Here is an 18,720-nt window from a genome sequence, read left to right on the forward strand (position 1 = left end):
AAATTATTCCTTGGGAAGCGAAAGCGACAGTTATTTAGGGACGGAGGGAGTATATGGTACCGTAATTTCTAATCTCTGTTCAATTATATGGCATCTATGGCGACTAAATCAATCATAAAATCTATCAGCCTAATCTTTTTTAGCCATTTATACGTGTAAGTGTTGTACAATATATTTTTTTCAAAATATTCAAAACGGGTTAAGTGCATAATAACAGATGGTTAGCTCATCGTAGGTTGACAGGGAAAGTAAGGAGAAAATAAACTCCATCATGTTCATAAGGAAACCAAGCAAATTAAAGCAGAAAACATTTTTTTTTAAAAAAAACTTGAACAGAGCATAGAACAATATGACTATCCATGCAGTCACGTATGGGTTGTCCTGCTAGTTTCAGAACAATGGAATGCAGAGCATATGGATTATACATCTTTGGATGGTAACATCAAAGAAAGTTTGCATCACATCAATACAATTGGCCTGTTGTTCAAGCCACACTGCTTATTGCTCTTCAAATCAGCATGTGAAACAGAGTATATACATACTCCAAGCAGAACGCGAGTTGATCAAGCACGTCCAAATAATGCACGGCAATTAATCAGCCTACATTCAAATGCACAATGTAATAGATTTGTGATACAGCAAATCCAAAATAAAAGGCATTGGTAGCTTTGGTTAGAATTAACAATCAATCAACCAAACGATCAGATTGCGGGGCGTGTTAGCGAGATGTATAAGCTGGCCCTATGGGCTGTTGTTTAGCCGGCCTTGTTGGCCTTTACGGTTGGGTGTCGCCCCCCTGATGATGCGCACCTCCCTCTGGATTTCGCCTGACTTGGTTAGGATAGGTAAGGATCACTCTCATTAGGCATTTCCATATACCTAGGTCGCCCTACTAGTGGGCTGGATTGTTTTGGTTTTTTGGACCGGGTATTGAAGTGGGCTTTACTGGTTCGGGTGGAAATGGATTCTAGGAGCTATTGGGCTGGATTGGGTTGGGTTTTTACTAAACGTGGTTAGGTGCGGGTCGAGCGTGGGTTCTGACCGACTGGGTCGAGTCCTCGGTTTCTCTTTCTCGGAGTCGCAGGAGCCGCCGCCTTCACAGATCGGAGGTCCTGCCGCCCTCCTCACCGGCCAGCTGCCCTCCTCGTCAGCAGGCCGCGCCGGCTGCCCTCCGCGTCGGCCGCACTACCTGCCTGCCGCGCTCCGCGCTGGCCGCCCTGAGCGCCGTCCGCGACGACCGCCATTCACGCTGTCCGCGCCAGCCGCCGTCCATGCCGGCCACCGTCCACGCCGTCCGCGCCGGCCCTTCCAGTCTCTCCGCGCTAGGTGATTGATCTGCTTTTTGCCCCGTCGGCGCTCCTTCTCAAGCCCATCCCCTTCTCCTCATTTTCTTTTCCCTTCTTGATAGGGTCTTTCTTTTTTGAAATGAAACTCGGGCTCAATTATGTTTTACTGATTCACGTATGGTGACAATTTGTCTATCAAATGATGCTATTGGATGCTTGTTTCTTGTGTTTTTTAGGTAGTTCAAACCGGAGTAGTTGCTCTGGTCCACTTCATCGCACTGTTCTGGATGAAGATATCAGTATCACACTGTTCTGGAGTCAGTATGTGCGGGAAATTCAGTTGTCCTCCTGGACTTTTCAAATTAGAGTTGTTTCTTCAAGTTTTCTCAATGAATGTCTGAAGCTTCCTCTGTAAGTCAAACCACTAAGTAGCTTAATAGTCCAGCAAAATATAATCAGTCACAAAACTAGTTTAAGATACAGTCAAATTCATAATTACAGATAAGTCAACTAGCTGAATTCTTGATAGGTCTATATGTTGCTGTTAGTGTTAGGTTCTGAATAATGGTAATTAGATTTATCTCTTTTCTAAATGCTAGTTAGATTTGTTGCTGATGCTATGTCAATAATATTGTGAAGGTCATCTTCTTGAAGTCGAGGTCTGCTAAAACAATTGTCATCTTAGACACATCAACCATGTCTGCACACACCTCAAAAAGTTCGGGAACTCAAGATTTATCTCTTTCATCTCAGTCACAACCAAACCGAAGGTCAAAGGTATGGCAATACTTTGAACCAAATCTGGTGGCAGTAGATGATAACTTAAAGGCTGTGTGCAAGTATTGTGGACTCCATTTAAGTACTAAATCTGGTACAAGCAGCCTTAGAACTCATATCTGAGAGTATTGTCCTGCCATAGATGATGCTTCTAGAAAAGAATTCATATCGAAGAAGAGTTTGAAAAGTTCAGGTCAAGTCGGAGAAGGGCTTGTGCACCAAAATCTGAAATCGACTCCTACTTCGAAGAAGAACATGTGGCAGACAGCAAGATTTTTGATATTTTGGTATGGTGGAAGACACATGTTGAAAAGTATCCCGTGCTTTCAACTATGGCACGAGATTTCCTTGCAATTCCTCTCAGCACTATATCTTCTGAATCTGCCTTTAGTCTTGGAAGTAGGATACTTGGAGAGGCAAGGAGTTCACTGACCCCTGAAATGTTGGAAGCTCTTGTTTGTGGAAAAGATTGGTTGTTCATGGAGAAAGATGCGGGTATGGATAATCAGGTACAACACTAGTCAAGAATTTTTGTATTTATTTGTAGTATAGGTGTGCTGTGTTTTTACTGAAAGCCTCTTGAATAGGTGGAATCAACTGAACCGATAAGATCTTAATCGGTGGAATCGGGTATGTTACCATCTATTATGACCTGTACTTGTTTTTCTAAAAGTTTCAGTTGTTTTACTTGTCAGACAATAAGATTAATGAAAGTGAATTGCTGTAAAAGTTGTTTACTCATGCTACACTGTGTAACTGCCCTATTTTCTTACTTGTTCCCATGTGAATTTAGTTCTTCAGAAATTATGGCGCCCGATGGTAAACCCAAGAGGTGTATGGGCAGGACTCCTGACAGACCCAACCCCTTCATAGTTCATCTCTTCAAAATTCAAAAGTGTTGCTGCTTCGGAAACATTGACATGAGAATTAAGCTATTAATGCTTTGTAGTGTTTCTCTGAATTCTGTTCTAAAGTTGTTTCTAAAATGGTAGCAAATAACTCTCTTGAGCTGAACCAACCATTTTTCTATCCAACTTCAATACTCAGCATTCAACCAGGCTATCAATGCTTTGCAAATAGGTGCAGGGATGTAGGAAGCAGAGTCGCTCAGTCGCTCTCATTAGCTCTTGTGCAAATAGGTTGTTTTTTATCTTTTTACAATTCTGCACCATCTATTTTGACTATGACTGTGTATATTCAGATCACCGTAGTCAGAGTTTTAGAGCTGTGTTATCTGCATGAGGACTTACATTATCCGCATGAGGATGTTTTTCCAGCCGTAGCACAAGTACATGCAGGTTGCATGGTGGATACACCGTGGATATTCAAATGGGTTGAAACCATAGTTTTTGGGGTGGGTTGGTTTTAGTTATCAACGGATCAGGTTGGAGTGGGTTTATTTTTTTTACGAAACTAGCACAGACTGGTGTGGGTACAGGTTGGGTTCCGGCCCACTAGCAGGGCGATACCTAGGTCATTCTTGCCTATATGTATCACATATGTGCTTTGCACCCTAATCAATACAGTATTTTCCCAGCCACTATTGCTTTCATCCCTATTTGATGAAATGCAAGACCTCCTGCCCATCGGCGGAAAGAAATGGGTCAGGTATTGATAGAAAGGTCAGATGTCCATGGAAGTTCTAAGTTCTAACCACTCTCCCCAGCAGGCCACAGAAGCGAAATAGTATCCACAGGTGGAATAGCCAGACCACCCAATAGACCCTTGATCATATCCAGTGAACCATGTAATTTTCTCATGCCGGATGCTGATAAAATACTGCGAAATCAGATTTCCTCCTCTGTGTTGCCCATTGTTTACTACATGGAGAGTCTCCAGTAGATGCATTGTAGAAACACTATATAGAAGTACTTTTGCCTACGAGTCTATGAATCCATTAATTAATTACTAATAACAAATATAAATGCTAAGGGACAAAGTCAGACAGCTTTACTGCATGTAATTTTGAACCAGATAGTACCCAACATAGCCTCACAATTCTCTCTTGAATTAGCTTATATTCTTTGTTGTTTCTTAACTCGTTTCATAATTTAGGTGCTATTTCAAAGTAGTGGAAACAGAGCAAGTGCTATATAGTAACTCATCATAGGTCGATGGGGAAAGTCAGGAGTAAACTCCAAACATGCATTCATACGGAAACTTGGCAATTAATAAAAATGGGAGTAAAATGCACCGGAGGTCCATCAAATTTTAAGAGGGTGTCACATAGGTCCATCAGCTTTGAAATTACATTTCTGGATCCATAATCTTGTCATTTGTGTCACTTAAGTCCACAAACTCTGGAAGTCCATTCCTAGATCCATAAACTTCTAATTTGTGTCACCTAGGTCCATACCCCTCTACCTAGCCTTCATGCACTGGTATCGCACCAACATGAATCTATAAAGTGCCCGTATGTTGCTGAAGTTTCACCAGAAGGGTGAAATTTGAGCCCCGATTTTGAATGAAGTGCATAGGGAGAGGAGAGAGGAGGGATGAAAGACTTAGTTTGGAGGTTATTGACATGCATTTAGGATTCAAAGGGGCGCTTACAGACAACTGTTGGTGAGCTTTGAAGCTTAGATCTAGATATGATCACGTAATATGAGTGGGGATGAGGGGCGATGGCTTGGGAAGGGTGGAGGAGGTCACGAAGGGACTCAACAATATGTGTATCGTGGTAGGGAATATTATGTCCTTCATGACGTGGGAGGCCAGATATGGTGGTGCCAGGTGCTGTGGCAAAAAAATCTCGCGATGACGCTAGACTTGGGTTAACCTAGAGGGGTTCTCGGTGAGGGGTTGAAAGATATTCATGGGCAGCGATATCGGGGCAACCTTTGTGGGCGCGTTTTGTAACACCCAGGAAACTTCGGACGGTCCGCTCTAGAGCGGCGGACGGTCTGCCGAGGCAACACCCAGATATTTATCTGGTTGTGGGACCCGCCTGTCATCTCCTCCTTTCTCCTCCTGACGTCAACCAGAGACGAGCAGAGCTCGTCCGCTCGTGCCGCCATCGCCCCCTTCCATCGATCTCCCTCCTCCGGCCACCATACCTCGATTCCTTGCGCGAGCATCTTCTCCAGCACCTCCTCCACCTTCCCCAACCCCCAGTCCAGCTTCTCCCGGCCGGAATCGCCCCCGCCACCACCGGTCACCATTGGAGCCCGCTTGAAGCTTTGTTCCACTGTCGATCCGCTTCTCCGGTCATCCTCCGCCCGAACCGACTGTGAGAATGGATTCGTGGTGAGTTACTTGTGCTCCCTGGCCTTTTTCCCCCTCCTGTTGTGCGTTGCCGGTGCCAGGGACCGGCTGCCGCCGCCGCCGCCGCACCTGTTGCCGCCTGTCGTGTAGTGTCAAAGAGACGAACCGCGGACGGTCTGCCCAGGAGGGCCGGACAGTCCGCAAGTCAGGTTAGAAGTTGTCCAGAGATGTTGTTGTCTCTGATGGTTTCGCAGAATTGAACTGCGGACGGTCCGCTAAGGAGGGCTGGACAGTCCGCCGTTAGGATTAGAAATTTGTCCAGATACGTCGTTGTCTCTGGTGGATTGGCGAAGGTGTATAGAGGACGGTCCGCTAAGGGTGAGCGGACAGTCCGCCAATCAGTCTAGAAATTCTCCAAAAACATTGGTGGTTCTGGTGGGTCGGCCGAGTTGAACCGCGGACTGTCCTCCGCTTGGGCGCGGACAGTCCGCCGGAGAGTTTTGAAATTCGTCCAGAGACGTCGTTGGTTCTGGTGGGTTGGCAGAGGTGTACTGTAGACAGTTCGCTACTGGATCGCGGACAGTTCGTCGTATAGTTGTAAGTTTATCCAGAGATGTTGGTAGGTCTAGTAGGTCGGCAAGTTTGAGCTGCGGACAGTCCGCTGCTGCATAGCGGACAGTCCGCCAGCTAGTTCATTTTTTAGTATGATTCTTTTGTAAGTAGGGAATTTTAGCTGCACTATTTTGTGTCATATGCATGTGCATTAGTTGGCATTTCATATATATTCATGCATATGCATTATTGCACCTCATTTAGGTACACTAGATGTACACGTGTGGACGTGAAGCACGCGGTGTTGGAGTCGACCCACAAGACGGTGTTCGACGGATATCGCCAGAAGATGGAAGGACCCGCTGAAGCAACCAAAGACCCAGCCCAAGGTCGGAAGGGCCCAAGGCCTTAATAGCATTAACACTGACTTAGTGTTACCCCAGGCAAACCCCGGTGCATGACCTACTATTTCAAATTATGAAACATTATATATATCTATTACTTGTGCATTACGTTTTCAGGAATTGTTTGAAACCTTAGTTGCATGATCTCTAGGTTCCCTGGGCCTTATACTAGTATGTGTAGGTCGGTAGCACGTCTATGCTTAATATGTCTCGATAGACGTCGAGTGACATCCTGTTACTCGCGAGATATATGATATTTTAGAGTCGAGTAATTTTCTGTTACTCGCGAGATATAGGATGTCTCTATAAATTGAATATATGGAATATTAGAAGATGCAGGAAAGGAAAAGAATTGGAGACCGAGTGGGGAATGTTTAGCCCCGTCTGTGTCGGTTAAGGACCGTACCGTTGTCTGGCTCTACTGATCGAGTTGGAATTGTACTAGCCGCATGCCGGGAGTAGGAGGTAGTCGAAACCGGTAAGCCGAGTACTGTCTTGCTTCGAAAGTACGGGAACCCGCACCCAACTCCTGGGGTGGTCGAGTAGTCGCAGAGAATTGGGGATGCATATGTTTACTTTTGGTGGTCTCACGTTGAGCTCGGCTGACCATATGTCGTTGGGCTGGTTCCTGTAGTTCAAGGCGGGGAGGGGAATGGTTGGTGTGTGTGGTCCGACGGGGCATACGCGTGCCGTGTTGGTTAGGTTCACCTTGCAAGGTTAAATCGGATCGATTCGCCGTCAGTCGTTCTCCGATATGAGCACCTTGATCGTAGCACCGCATCGTAGCGATATGATATAGAATATGGATTATACATTTATGATGATGGTTACATTGAATTATAGTATATTTGCTCTACATGTGTGCTCTAGTTGGTTTAGACAAATATTAGATTATAGTTAATCTATATAGAACCTGGAGTTAAAATATTGAAGATAAGGATCCACTTTTAGATGCTTTTTCTGCAAAATAAACCTCCAGCCAAATGCCTTGCATGTCTAGATATGTGGGCTAAGTTATACCCACTGGTCGGGTAAGTCTTATTGAGTATTAGTTGCTCAGGGTTTGTTGTTTACCCTATTTTAGATATAGGAGCTAACTAGGTTTCACATCGGTGGCTCGATGTGGCGCCTTGTCTTCACGTCTCGGTAGTTCTCGACTTATTTAGTTTGTTTTATTTATTCTCTAATAAAAATGCTCTGTAAGTTAGATTCTCTTCCGCTGCTATCCTTTCTTTTGTAAATTTTAAATTTAAAGCTGTTTTGTAAAAGTCTTAATATTATTTACTATTTGTGAAAAATTGTATTATGCTGGTACCTTCTGCGCTCGCCTTCGTGCGAGACTTCTGGTGTTTCGATCGGCCTGTGGGTTGGAAATAGCCTATCAAGTTATACTTAATTAAGCTAATGCGTCTGATGTGTTCAAATGATGGCGGTTACGCTTAATTAAGCGTTTTAACTCGGCGGGTCTGTCACACGTTTGTAGCCACATGACTGCTCATGGACGAAGTTTATGGAACTAAAAGTGCATTTTCAGAGTTCATGGACCAAAGTAACACAAAATAGAAGTTTATAGACCTAAAAATGCACTTTTAGAGTTTATGACCTATGTTTTCAAATTTTATAGACCTAACTTGCACAAGTTACAAGTTCATAGACCTAAAAATGTACTTTTTGGAGTTCCTGGACCTAAATAACATATCCTTACATATTGGTGGATCTCTGGTGCATTTTACTCTAAAAAGGGCGTACCCAGTGTTGTAGGATTCCCACATTGCGCGAGGTTTGGGGAAGGGTATCTTTAGTGCCAAACCTTTCCCGCACAAATGTGCATAGGCCGGGGTTCGAACCTGGGACTTTCCAATTACAGATGGTAGGCTCTACCTTCTGGGAATTAATGTAGAAATTTTTTAAAAACGAACATGAATAAAGAACAGGAAAACCCAACTAGCCGCAGAGTCACGCGGGTCCTACTGCTATTTGAGGAACAATGGGATGCAGAGCACATATAGATTAATCTTATAACCATTTGAATGGTAACATCACAGAAGTATGCAGCAAGACTGGGACAAGCCTTAGCCTATTGTTCAATCCAGTGTTCAGTGCTCAGCAAGTTAGCATGTGATACAGGGGTTATATACATACTCCAAGCAGAAGAGCAGGTTGATCGAGCACGTCCAAAAAATCCATGTCAATTAATCAGCCTATTTTCAATAACTCCATCGGTAGCATGGGCCACAATGAACAATCAATCAGCCAAACAATGTTTAAGAGCAAACAAACATAACAAATAGAACGCGTAGATCAAAGATGAAATGTACTCGGTAGCAACTTATGCATCCCAAATAGTAGCAAGTTAACGCCACAATAGGGTTTTGCAAGATGAAGACTGGTACTGATTGACATAAACACTTGAACGTATTCTAAAGGTAGATGCAAAATTTTTTTTGAGGGTCACCGGGGGTGGTCCCCACCTGAATTTCATTAAAGGACCTTGGGTAGGTCAAAATATTACAAGATTTTCAGCAATAAAGCAGAGGAAAAGATACACCCGGATACAACATTGACGCCGCAAAGCCGAAGAACGACGTTGACGCCACACCCATTTCCAGAAGATAAGGTACAAGCCGAAGAGACAACCACCAATCGTTGACTAGAGCCGCCATTGAACAACATACTCGCCCAGAGAGCCATGGCCGTTGCACCTCCAAACCATCCCTCGTAGCTACGCCGCTCCGCTGTCACCCTCCATCTGAGGGTCAGGCCAACAGAGTGGGGACTAAAAATGGCAAAAGGTGTGCAAACCAGGACTCACGAGACACGAAGACCCTCCTTGAAGTTGATGGTAACACATTTTGTAGCACATCCGGGCTCCATCGATCGCCATCCAACGCCATACAAGGGGAGGAAGCCTCGCAGGGGAATGACAGAAGAGATGGAAACACCACCCGGCATAAGATTTGATGACACCATCAACAAGAGGACCATTGACGGAGTAGAGGCGCCAAATGGGGGCACTCGCCGAGCCAAGATGCAAGCCTACGACCTGTATCAGCAGTTCCAAAAGAATGTGCGCAGAAGAAGAACAAAGGCACCCGGTATCACCATGAGCCAGCGCGTAGCACAACGGAGAGAGCAGATGAACCAAGCTCCCATGGTTGGTCGAGGACCCTGGCAGACCGTGCGAAGGTGAGACACCCCCTGCACACCGGGCGCAGAGCTTTCGCTGTACGGTAGCAGCTGCCACCAACATGGACCGCACTAGCTATCATGGGTATTGTGCGGGAGTCGCAAGACAATGCCTCCATGGAGGGGAACGGCGCCCGCGAGCGTCGTCATTGTCACTGGTTATTGGGAACCAGAGATGATGGCTTTCGCCGGCGACTCCCAGAACACCCGCCCATCAGGCCTTTAGCAAGCTTCTCCAGGCCAGATGTGGACTTACACGGGGAGGAGCAGCTATGCCCGGTAGCTGGCGTCGGATCCGCTCCATTGCTGACCTTGCGGAAGAAATGAGTAGGATGCGCAACCGAGCAAGGCACCCCAGACCGCAGCAGGCCGCCGCCACGGACGGGAGCACAAGGCAGCAGGCCGCCGCCGCGGGAGCAGCACGCATACCGCAGCGACGCGTCCTGGGATCTGCATCACCGACACCCCGCCGCCGCCACCGACACCGGGCTGCTGTAGGCCGCTGCCGCCTGAGCTGCAGGCCGGCGCCGCGGGAGCAGCACGCAGATAGCAGCTTCCGGCGGGACGAAAGCCTCTGCCCCACCATGTGCAGAAGCAGCAGGTCGCGCTGCGAGCCGCGCCCGGCCGACCCGCTCCCGCCGGAGCAGCAGGCCAAGCAAGGCGGCTGGAAGCGGAGATCCGGCCAAGATGGCGCCGGATCCGCCCAAAGAGACCTCGGATCTGGCCTCGAGGCGAGCCTCGCTGCGCGCTCGAACATTGGCGGAGCTCCGAAAATGGTGGATAGGAGGAGAGGAAACGCGGAGAGATAGCCTTGCCGCCGCCGTCCTCGCTGTGCGCGGGACTTCCCGGCGACTTGCTCTGGCGGCGGCTAGGCCGAAGGGAGCGGGAGGGGGAGGGAAGCCGCGCGGCGCTGAGTGCCGCCCGGGTCGCCCGAGGAGGACGACGTGGGGCCGGAGCGGCGGAGCCAAGTGTTCACTTGTTTTTCGTAGATGCAAAAATTCATAACTAGTTGCTTTGGTGCACGTAGACAGGCACTACCTCAGACAGCACTTGCAAGATCAAAAGGGTCCGTACACGAAAGATCAGCTGCCTTGCGGAAACACCAAGGATTAGAAAATTATAGAGGTGGTAATTTGAAGTGGATTGCTTTGATGTCTTCACTTGCCCATTTAATAGTAGTAAAAGGCTTCATCTTGGCATCAAAACCATTTGCCGTATCAAAGCATATCATAATCACCATCTTCTTCAGCGCCTGTGCTCTCTCTGCAATGAACTTGATGAACGCATGCTCACTTTTATTCCCTCGGAACCCATGCATAACCAACTTCTTCACATGCTGGAGACATTCAACAGGGCAAGCCTCCTGCCAGAAATTGAGACTGACCTTCCCAGTAGGCCTATTGACTTTCACTGACTGCAAATAAAATCAAGGCACATATGGATATATTATGATTCTGGTGACAACACCTTATTTGATAAGGCTGCTAGAAAGCTAGTGGTGCGGCGCCACTGATGTAAAATGCCAAATGAAACAAGCAAGCTTGCTAAGTTTTACTTGAATATGGAGAGTCTCAACATTGGGAAAGCACTTGAGGAAGGCAGGCACTGTCTTGACTTCATTGCGCACCTCAAACTGCACCTGCAAAGCCAAGATCTTGACGCTTGGGATGATGGTGCATGGGCTCACCTATTAGTGCCCGCCTGTGTGATGTGAATGTGCAAATGCAACGCACTGAATCAGAAATTAAGATCACACATTTGATACCTGGACAACCACTTAACGAAACAGAAGGAAAATTGGGATTGCAAATTATATATTGTACCTCCATGATGGTGTTGCCAATCTGTAGTTCGTGCTGTCCCGGGGGCCAGTATCCCAGCATCCGCAGGTTGGGTGCGTTGCCAATCTTGATCGTCGAGAACTTGTTGCCCCCAATGCGACGTGTCATTAGCAGAAAGAACCTCTCCAGGCGAGGAGCGTCGGCCACGGTGATGTCCCCCAAGGAAGACATGCCCAGCTGCAGGCACCGCAGGCTGCGGCTGGCCAAGCAGAGGCGCACGTCCCTCTGGCTTGCGATGATGGTGAGGACCTCCAGGACGGGGCTCCTCTCGAGCAGGAAGGCGAGGTCTTTATCCTTCATGGTGATCAAGGTGAGGAAGAGCTCCTGGAGGTGGGGAAAGGCGACGGCGTCCGGAAGAGTGGCAGTGTTCGGGAGCTTCCAGGCGCCGATGTGCAGGCGGGTGAGCGAGGTGCAGCTGAAGAGCGTGGTGGGGAGAGGGAGGTCGAGCGGCCACGGGCGGTTGATAAAGGCGAGTTCTTGGACGCCCTTGTCGGCGACCAGCTTCGGCCAGCCCTTGATCTTTTCCCTGTTCATGTCCAAGTAGCAGCACGTAATCTGGACGCAGCGGAAGGGGCCCGGGTGCGCGGCGAGGATGTCGGACACGTCGTTGGTGAGGCCGAGCGTGTCCACGAGCCCCGGGCGCCAGAGCGGGTTCTCTCTGCACCCCTGGAGGAGGTTGGAGTCGGCGAAGACGAGCGGCACCGAGCGCCAGAGGCCGCGCCAGCGCGAGGCGAGCGCGCCGGTGCGCGCGGCGTCCTTGACGGGGAGGCGGGAGACGACGTTCCGGAGGATCTCATCGGGGAGGCTGCTGATGCGGTCGACGCCGTCGTCTGGGGCCCCGGACCACGCGGCGCAAGCGGCGGCGAGGGGCGCGTCGGGGGTGGCGGGCGGTTGCGGGAGGGAGAGGGACCCGTACGCGAACTCGAGCGCCGTGTTCGTACCTTCATCCTCACCGCAGAAGGGCCGGATGTGCTGTATGCCTGCAATGCGCCATCCGCTCAGGTCCATGCTCGCCGGCGGCGTGGAGGCGGAGCCGAGCGGCGAGGGCTTTGGTTTGGAGAGAGTCAAGTGAAGTGGCGGCTAGTGTGGACTGTGAAGCTGAGCTCTTGCCGGCTGCCGAGCTGCCTAGGGTTCGGCGTTGTTGGGCCAAATGTCCGAACCCGGTGGCTCTTGGGCCCATATTTCTGTGCGTGTGTTCCCTGTCGTTTGCTAACCGTAGTACCAAAGTAAACATGAAATCTGCTGATGTTGCTCAATCTCAGTATTTCTAATCTGGATTCCATGTTTATAACCATTAAGACAAGGAGGAGGACCAGCGCTTGAGCTACCGCTTCCAACGTCTGTGACTGTGAAGTCTGAACCTAACCATACCTAGACCCAGGAACTGGCCACAGAAGCAACTGCTTTTCTATGTTAGGACTGGGCCCTTAAACACAACACTATTTTTCTCATCAATTTATCAAGAATTCAAGACCATGCAATCGAATCTATAGAAGAATTCAAGATCATGCAATTGAAGCAAAAGAAATGAAATCATAAAGAGCCCTCCTCATCATCATGAGCATACCACGGCAACCAATATTGCTTGTAAAAGCAGAACTGGATTTCTACAAAGAAAATAAAAGTTCACAGATAATTCTGAAGATGACATAATTTTACAGAAGTGAGGATGATCAAGCGGGATTCATAATTTGTAAAATATAATGTGATAAACATATGGGACAAAATATTGCAGGGGAGTTTCTAGTGAAAAATAATGAGATGAATCAATTTCACGCTAATGTTCTAAATGCTAACCATCACTACCGGAAACCCGACATTTGCCGAGTGCTGAAGGCTTTGCCGAGTGCAAGATATTGAGCACTCGGCAAAGTTACAATTTGCCGAGTGCCTACCAAAAAACACTCGGCAAAAAGTCGACACTCGGCAAAGATTGGCTTGGCTTTGCCGAGTGCCTGATTACAGACACTCGGCAAATCCACCTTTGCCGAGTGCCACGCGGGCAGCACACGGTACACAGCCTCACGTGGGCGTGCACCGCGCCCGTTACCCGTCACGGCCGTTATTGTTTGCCGAGTGCCCGCAAGGGACACTCGGCAAACACCTCTTTGCCGAATGCCACGCAGCGGGCACTCGGCAAAGACTATCACGTGCGCCGCACGCGACCGTTACTCCGTTGCCACGAACGTTACACCGTTGTGAAGACCGTTACTGTTATCGTTTGCCGAGTGCCAGGTTGGGGCACTCGGCAAAGATTTGTTAATGCCGAGTGCAATTATCGTGGCACTCGGCATTCAAACTCTTTGCCGAGTGTCCCCTTTAGCTCTCGGCGAAATAACAAAAAAAAATTCTCCAACACAGTCCAAACTTTTTTCTTAGCTACTATACTATACAAAACACTGCATATTAGAATTTGGTACATTTTTTGTTATGTTTACTATATTTAGTTAATTTATTTGATTAAAAGGATATTTTGGGGATAATATAATTTTGAACTGCAAAATATAGTATAAATGAACTATAATGAATGGAAAATGATTTTTATGTTATTTAGTCTAATTTGAGACATTTTCAAACAATTGAATGGGAAAGTTGAACATCTTGATCCTGAAACGGGACAAAGTGCGCTATGGACAAATTGGTTTTTAATTTATAAAATTCAAAAGTAATCAGAAATTCTTGAAATATGTCATGACATCATGGCTTCATACAGGGAATCTATGGTAAAAATTTGAAATGGTTTTGGAAAAGTTGTCATGTATGTAGTTTACGAAACGAGGCATCTCCGAAGAAGTTTCAGAGAACTCAGAAGGATTCTTTGAGATTTTGAGTCAGAGTGATGTTCGAGTTGGAGTTTTACTTCCGCGTCCACGTCCACACCCCGGAAGCCGTGCGGGCTCCCAACACCGATGCCCGGACGTCCCCGGATGCCGGCTCCCCACCCCGGCAGCGGCGTCCCCGGGACCCGGCTCGTCCCCGGCGCGCGCGGCCGGCTGGACCCCGCCCCCGACGCCGTCTACCGGCCCCCCGACGCTGCCTCTGCACCTCGGGCGCCGCCTCCCCGCCCCCGGAGGCCGCGCCCGCGGCCCGGCTCACGGCTCCCGACGCCGGCTCCCCGCCCCGGCAGCGGTGTCCCCGGGGCCCGGCTCATCCCGGGCGCCCGCGGCCGGCTGGACCCCGCCCCCGACGCCGTCTACCGGCCCCGGCGCTGCCTTCGCTCCTCGGGCGCCGCCCGCGCCGCTTCCCCGCCCCCGGAGGCCGCGCCCGCAGCCCGGCTCATGGCTCCTGACGCCGGCTCCCCGCCCCGGCAGCAGCGTCCCCGGGGCCCGGCTCTTCCCCGGCGCATTGTTAGCTGAGGTGAGTAAAGCAACGTGAATCAGATGTAGGATCAGATTAGTCATTAAATGGACACTGCATTGTGCAGTGCAGCACATTATTGATGTTTGCTATGTTGTATATGGAATCATGGTAGATTGGGGTGGCAAGAAATTTAGTGCATGTGACTGTTAATTGCAATTTTTTGTTTGATATATCTTTCACCTTAGGATTTGTGTCCTGGGAAGGCAGTGCTCAAATGGCAGTACTAGGGATGGAAATATGGCCAAAATGTACATAATAAATTTGTGTTTTTTGTATCAAAAAAGAACTTTTTTGTCATAGTTAAATAGTGAGAGATCAGCTCTAGGCATGTGTCTTCTTCAAATAAAATGAGAATTGTTTTGTTAACATGATCAATAAATCATTGCCATATCTCTGTGCAGTATGAATATTGACTCACTAAAATCCTTGAAACAGAAAGTGCAGTATGATGAGACTGATTTCCCTATATCCCAATAATTCGTAACACTTATTAGCCCTCACATGCATGCATCAGCCTTAAGAGGTGGATATTATGTCAACAGAGAAAGTTTTGTTCAATGGGCCCTCAATGCTTTAGTAGTTTCCGCTGATGATTTTGCTTTCTTGCTAGTCATGATGCTTAACCTTTTATTTGTTCTGACTGCATAAAATATAGGCTGGTAGCGGCATCCGCCTGCGACGTGCTCGACGAGAAGCTTGAACCGCGAGTCCACGCCAAGCCGGCCACGCCTACACCACCGACCCGCTGTAAGCACCGTCACCGTCTTTGCATATCTAGCACCGCCACTGTCTTTGCACCGCCACCGCCTCGTAGTTCATGTAACCTAGTTAGGCGTCTCCCGTTCGAAAGAGATACAATTGAGATATGCGGATCTTTGCATATCTATAATTGTATCTCTTTCGAATTGTCCACGTTGTTTGGACAGCCCGAGAATGCGTAGATACAGATAGTTACCATGATCAACTCCCATCCAAGACAGAGTTTCGGCGACATCTCCCCGTTGTTCTCCGGATACACAATCTCCCTTCTGGGACGTGTTTCTAGAGAACAGCGGGGAGGTGCTGCCGAAATTTTGTCTCGGATGGTAGTGGACCATGAAAACTGACCGTATGTACGCATCCTCGGGTGGGATTAGGACCTACCTTCACCTATTAGAATGTAGGGACAACACGTAGTTGCATTTGACTTTTATTCTCACTCCGGTCTAGAGGATGGATGACCGTCATTGGATGTACACGGGCCGTCCAAGTCAGGCTACCATGACCGATGAATGGATTCGAAAGACCAATGATTTTTTGGAAGCCGCGTGGAGTCAGGCTGAAGAATCGAGTTTCTTGTGGTGTCCGTGCAACAGATGTGGAAATAAGAAACGGAAAACGAAGAAGGTTATGGGCCAACATCTTTGCAAGTATGGATTTACGCCAGACTATACCCGGTGGATCTTTCATGGTGAAGGCCACCGTATGAGGGACGAGGTCGTGAGGCAACACATCGATGATTGTGATGCTGATGGTGGGGTTGGAGACATGTTACATGACTATCATAAAGCACATTTCGGTGAAGGACCGCAGGAGGAGGAGCCAGAGGCATCCGCAAAGGCGTATTTTGAGATGTTGGAGGCTGCACAAAAACCACTTCACGGTCATACAAAGGTTTCTCAGCTGGACGGCATCGGACGACTAATGGCCTTGAAGTCTCAGTTTAGCCTGAGCCGAGACGCCTTCGACAGTCTGTTGACCGTGTTTGGAAGCATGCTTCCAGAAAATCACATTCTACCAAAGTCAATGTATCAGGCACAGAAAATTCTCGTTGCACTTAAGATGCCATATGAGCAGATACATTCTTGTCCAAATGGGTGTATCTTATTTAGGAAGGAGGATGAGAAAGATGCTTACTGTCCAAAATGTAAAGCCTCTAGGTTCCTCGAAGTGGAATCTGGTGATGGTCAGCCTAAGAAGCAGCTCACGATTCCCGTGAAAATTCTACGCTACCTTCATTTCATTCTGAGGATCCAACGACTATTCATGACCGAGGAATCTGCGCAACAGATGACCTGGCACAAGAAAGGTGTTCGATACAACCCTGACAAGATGGTGCATCCATCCGATGGTGAGTCATGGAAGAATTTTGATAGGATTCATCGTGACAAGGCTAATGAAGCTCGTAATGTACGTATTGCGCTTGCAACAGATGGGTTCAATCCTTATGGGATGGCAGAGGGTTCTTTCAAGAAGAAGGACTAGAAGGGAGTTTCGAGATAGACTTAAGTGACGTGATGGGAATGGAAGTGGACAATGAAAGGATTGCTGACGAGGAAGTTGGAGACGAGGTTGAAAATGCTCATGACTTAGAATTACTCGAGTGGCTGTGTTTGGGCAGAGACAGTGAAGATGACATTCCTCCTTCGAATAATGCTGATTACGTCGAGGAGCCTAATAGTGATGATGAGGATTATGATCCAGCTAATCCCGATCATGATGACTATTTCTAGTACATGTGTGAACTGACTCATTTAATTCTATGAACTGATTTTGCATATTTGTAGATATATTTATTGTTTATTTTGCAAAATTTGTTAAGTACATATTGTTCATTTTTGCTGATTCGTTTACAATTATTCATTACAGGTTATTGATTCGAAATGACAGGCGGGGGCAAGATTGGTTTCCTGAGCGCCTTGTACATGAGTAGTGGTGGAGAGCAAGAGGCTCCTGAGGGGTCCAGTGCAGCAGGGGGGTCCAATGCCTCAGAGGGGTCCAGGAGGCGTTGGGGACGAGGGCCAGGGAGAACGAGAGAAGGTAAGACAGGTGGTGGAGGCCAGGGGAGGATGAGAAGGAGCAGGAGGGAGAGGACACCTCCAGAATTGACGACGGCGGCGGCGGCGGAGCAGGAGGAGCAGGAGGAGCGGGAGCAGGAGGAGCAGGAGGAGCCGAGACAGGAGGAGGAGGACCAGGAGGAGGAGGAGGAGGCAGCAGGAGATACGAGGGCGGTGTGGTTGCGAGGACCGTCGCAACTGCCGCAGCGGCCGATACCTCTTGCGAGACACCCGATGATTCGATCGGTACCGGACTTGTAATACTTTATGTTATGCACAATGGCATTTATTTTTCAATTCATATGTTCAAAATGACAAGACACTAATACTTTATGTTATACACTTTTACAGGTATTGGATGCGCGTGCAGGCGGGTGCCCACAAAAGGAAGCCCAACGGCATCCTGGGAACCCTATGCAGGGAGCTCTTCCCTGGGCTGGTGATGCATGCTGGGATCCTGGAGCCGGCATACACGTGGGACCACTACATCGCCGACCCATATGTAGAAGATCGGGAAGGGAGGTCCTTCGGCAACAAGGCGAGACGGGTGGTGGGAGAATTCTGGGTAAGTCGTCGCACTATATTGGTGAATAGTTACCATATATTTGAAACTCTTTGAATATTGACTGCAATTATCGAGTCTATATGCAGGATTTCTACAGGTACGAGCCAGGATATGAGGTCATAGCGGCTCCGGTGGCTGACACAGCATGTCGCAAACTAGTGAAGGACATGCACTACGAGGCGCGTATTCAGGCCGTAATTACCTACTGCGCCGATGTGGAAAAAAGAAAGGTCGGCAAGGACGTAGCAAGAAATATGTTCCTCACGCGGGAACAATACTTGAGGGTAAATGACGAAATCACTACTCATTTCTTTTGAATTTCATTTTCGGAAATGTCATCCACTTTGCTTCCATTACGTGTAGGTGCCTCCGAACTGGTGTGCCGGCAAGGGCGCGTGCTGGGAAATGATGGTGGACAAGTGGCTTAGCGAGGAGTGGATTCAGCAGCACAACTTATGCCGGGAGCGCCGCTTGTTGATGCAAGGTGCGCCACACCATCAAGGCAGCCGAGGCCTTCCCGAGTACAGGGATGTTTGGGTAAGTCATTACATTTTTTGGTACTTTCAAACTCTAAATTCTGCATTCTCACTAATCATTATATTCTTTCGCTTTGCTTGCAGTCGGAGTCACATGAAGATCAGGAATGCAACGACTTCCAGGCATACTATATGGCGCATAAGGGCAGAGCGACGTCCGACGTCTCCTACAACCCGGCGGATCCACCCGAGG

The 18,720-nt window shown here is 48.3% G+C and overlaps 2 protein-coding genes across 2 annotated transcripts; one reads left to right on the plus strand and one right to left on the minus strand.

The window, feature by feature from the left end:
- Positions 1 to 10,407: 10,407 nt before the first annotated feature.
- On the minus strand, positions 10,408 to 12,293 carry LOC120676302 (F-box/FBD/LRR-repeat protein At1g16930-like). The gene is made up of 3 exons (XM_039957537.1): positions 11,233 to 12,293; positions 10,965 to 11,110; positions 10,408 to 10,823 (listed from the first exon to the last, which is right to left on the minus strand). Exons 1-2 carry the CDS (start codon positions 12,256 to 12,258, stop codon positions 11,093 to 11,095), a joined length of 1,044 nt encoding a protein of 347 aa, XP_039813471.1. The 5' UTR covers positions 12,259 to 12,293; the 3' UTR covers positions 10,408 to 10,823; positions 10,965 to 11,092.
- Positions 12,294 to 14,177: 1,884 nt separating this feature from the next.
- On the plus strand, positions 14,178 to 14,606 carry LOC120674827 (basic proline-rich protein-like). Its single transcript, XM_039955937.1, has one exon. It carries the CDS (start codon positions 14,178 to 14,180, stop codon positions 14,604 to 14,606), a length of 429 nt encoding a protein of 142 aa, XP_039811871.1.
- Positions 14,607 to 18,720: the final 4,114 nt, after the last annotated feature.

Source organism: Panicum virgatum, chromosome 5N (assembly GCF_016808335.1).
Source record: "Panicum virgatum strain AP13 chromosome 5N, P.virgatum_v5, whole genome shotgun sequence".
Taxonomy (NCBI): domain Eukaryota; kingdom Viridiplantae; phylum Streptophyta; class Magnoliopsida; order Poales; family Poaceae; genus Panicum; species Panicum virgatum.

Bases quoted from the DNA above. Each gene is read 5' to 3' on its own strand.
- LOC120674827 (XM_039955937.1), top strand. From the start codon at position 14,178: ATGCCGGCTCCCCACCCCGGCAGCGGCGTCCCCGGGACCCGGCTCGTC.
- LOC120676302 (XM_039957537.1), bottom strand. From the start codon at position 12,258: ATGGACCTGAGCGGATGGCGCATTGCAGGCATACAGCACATCCGGCCC.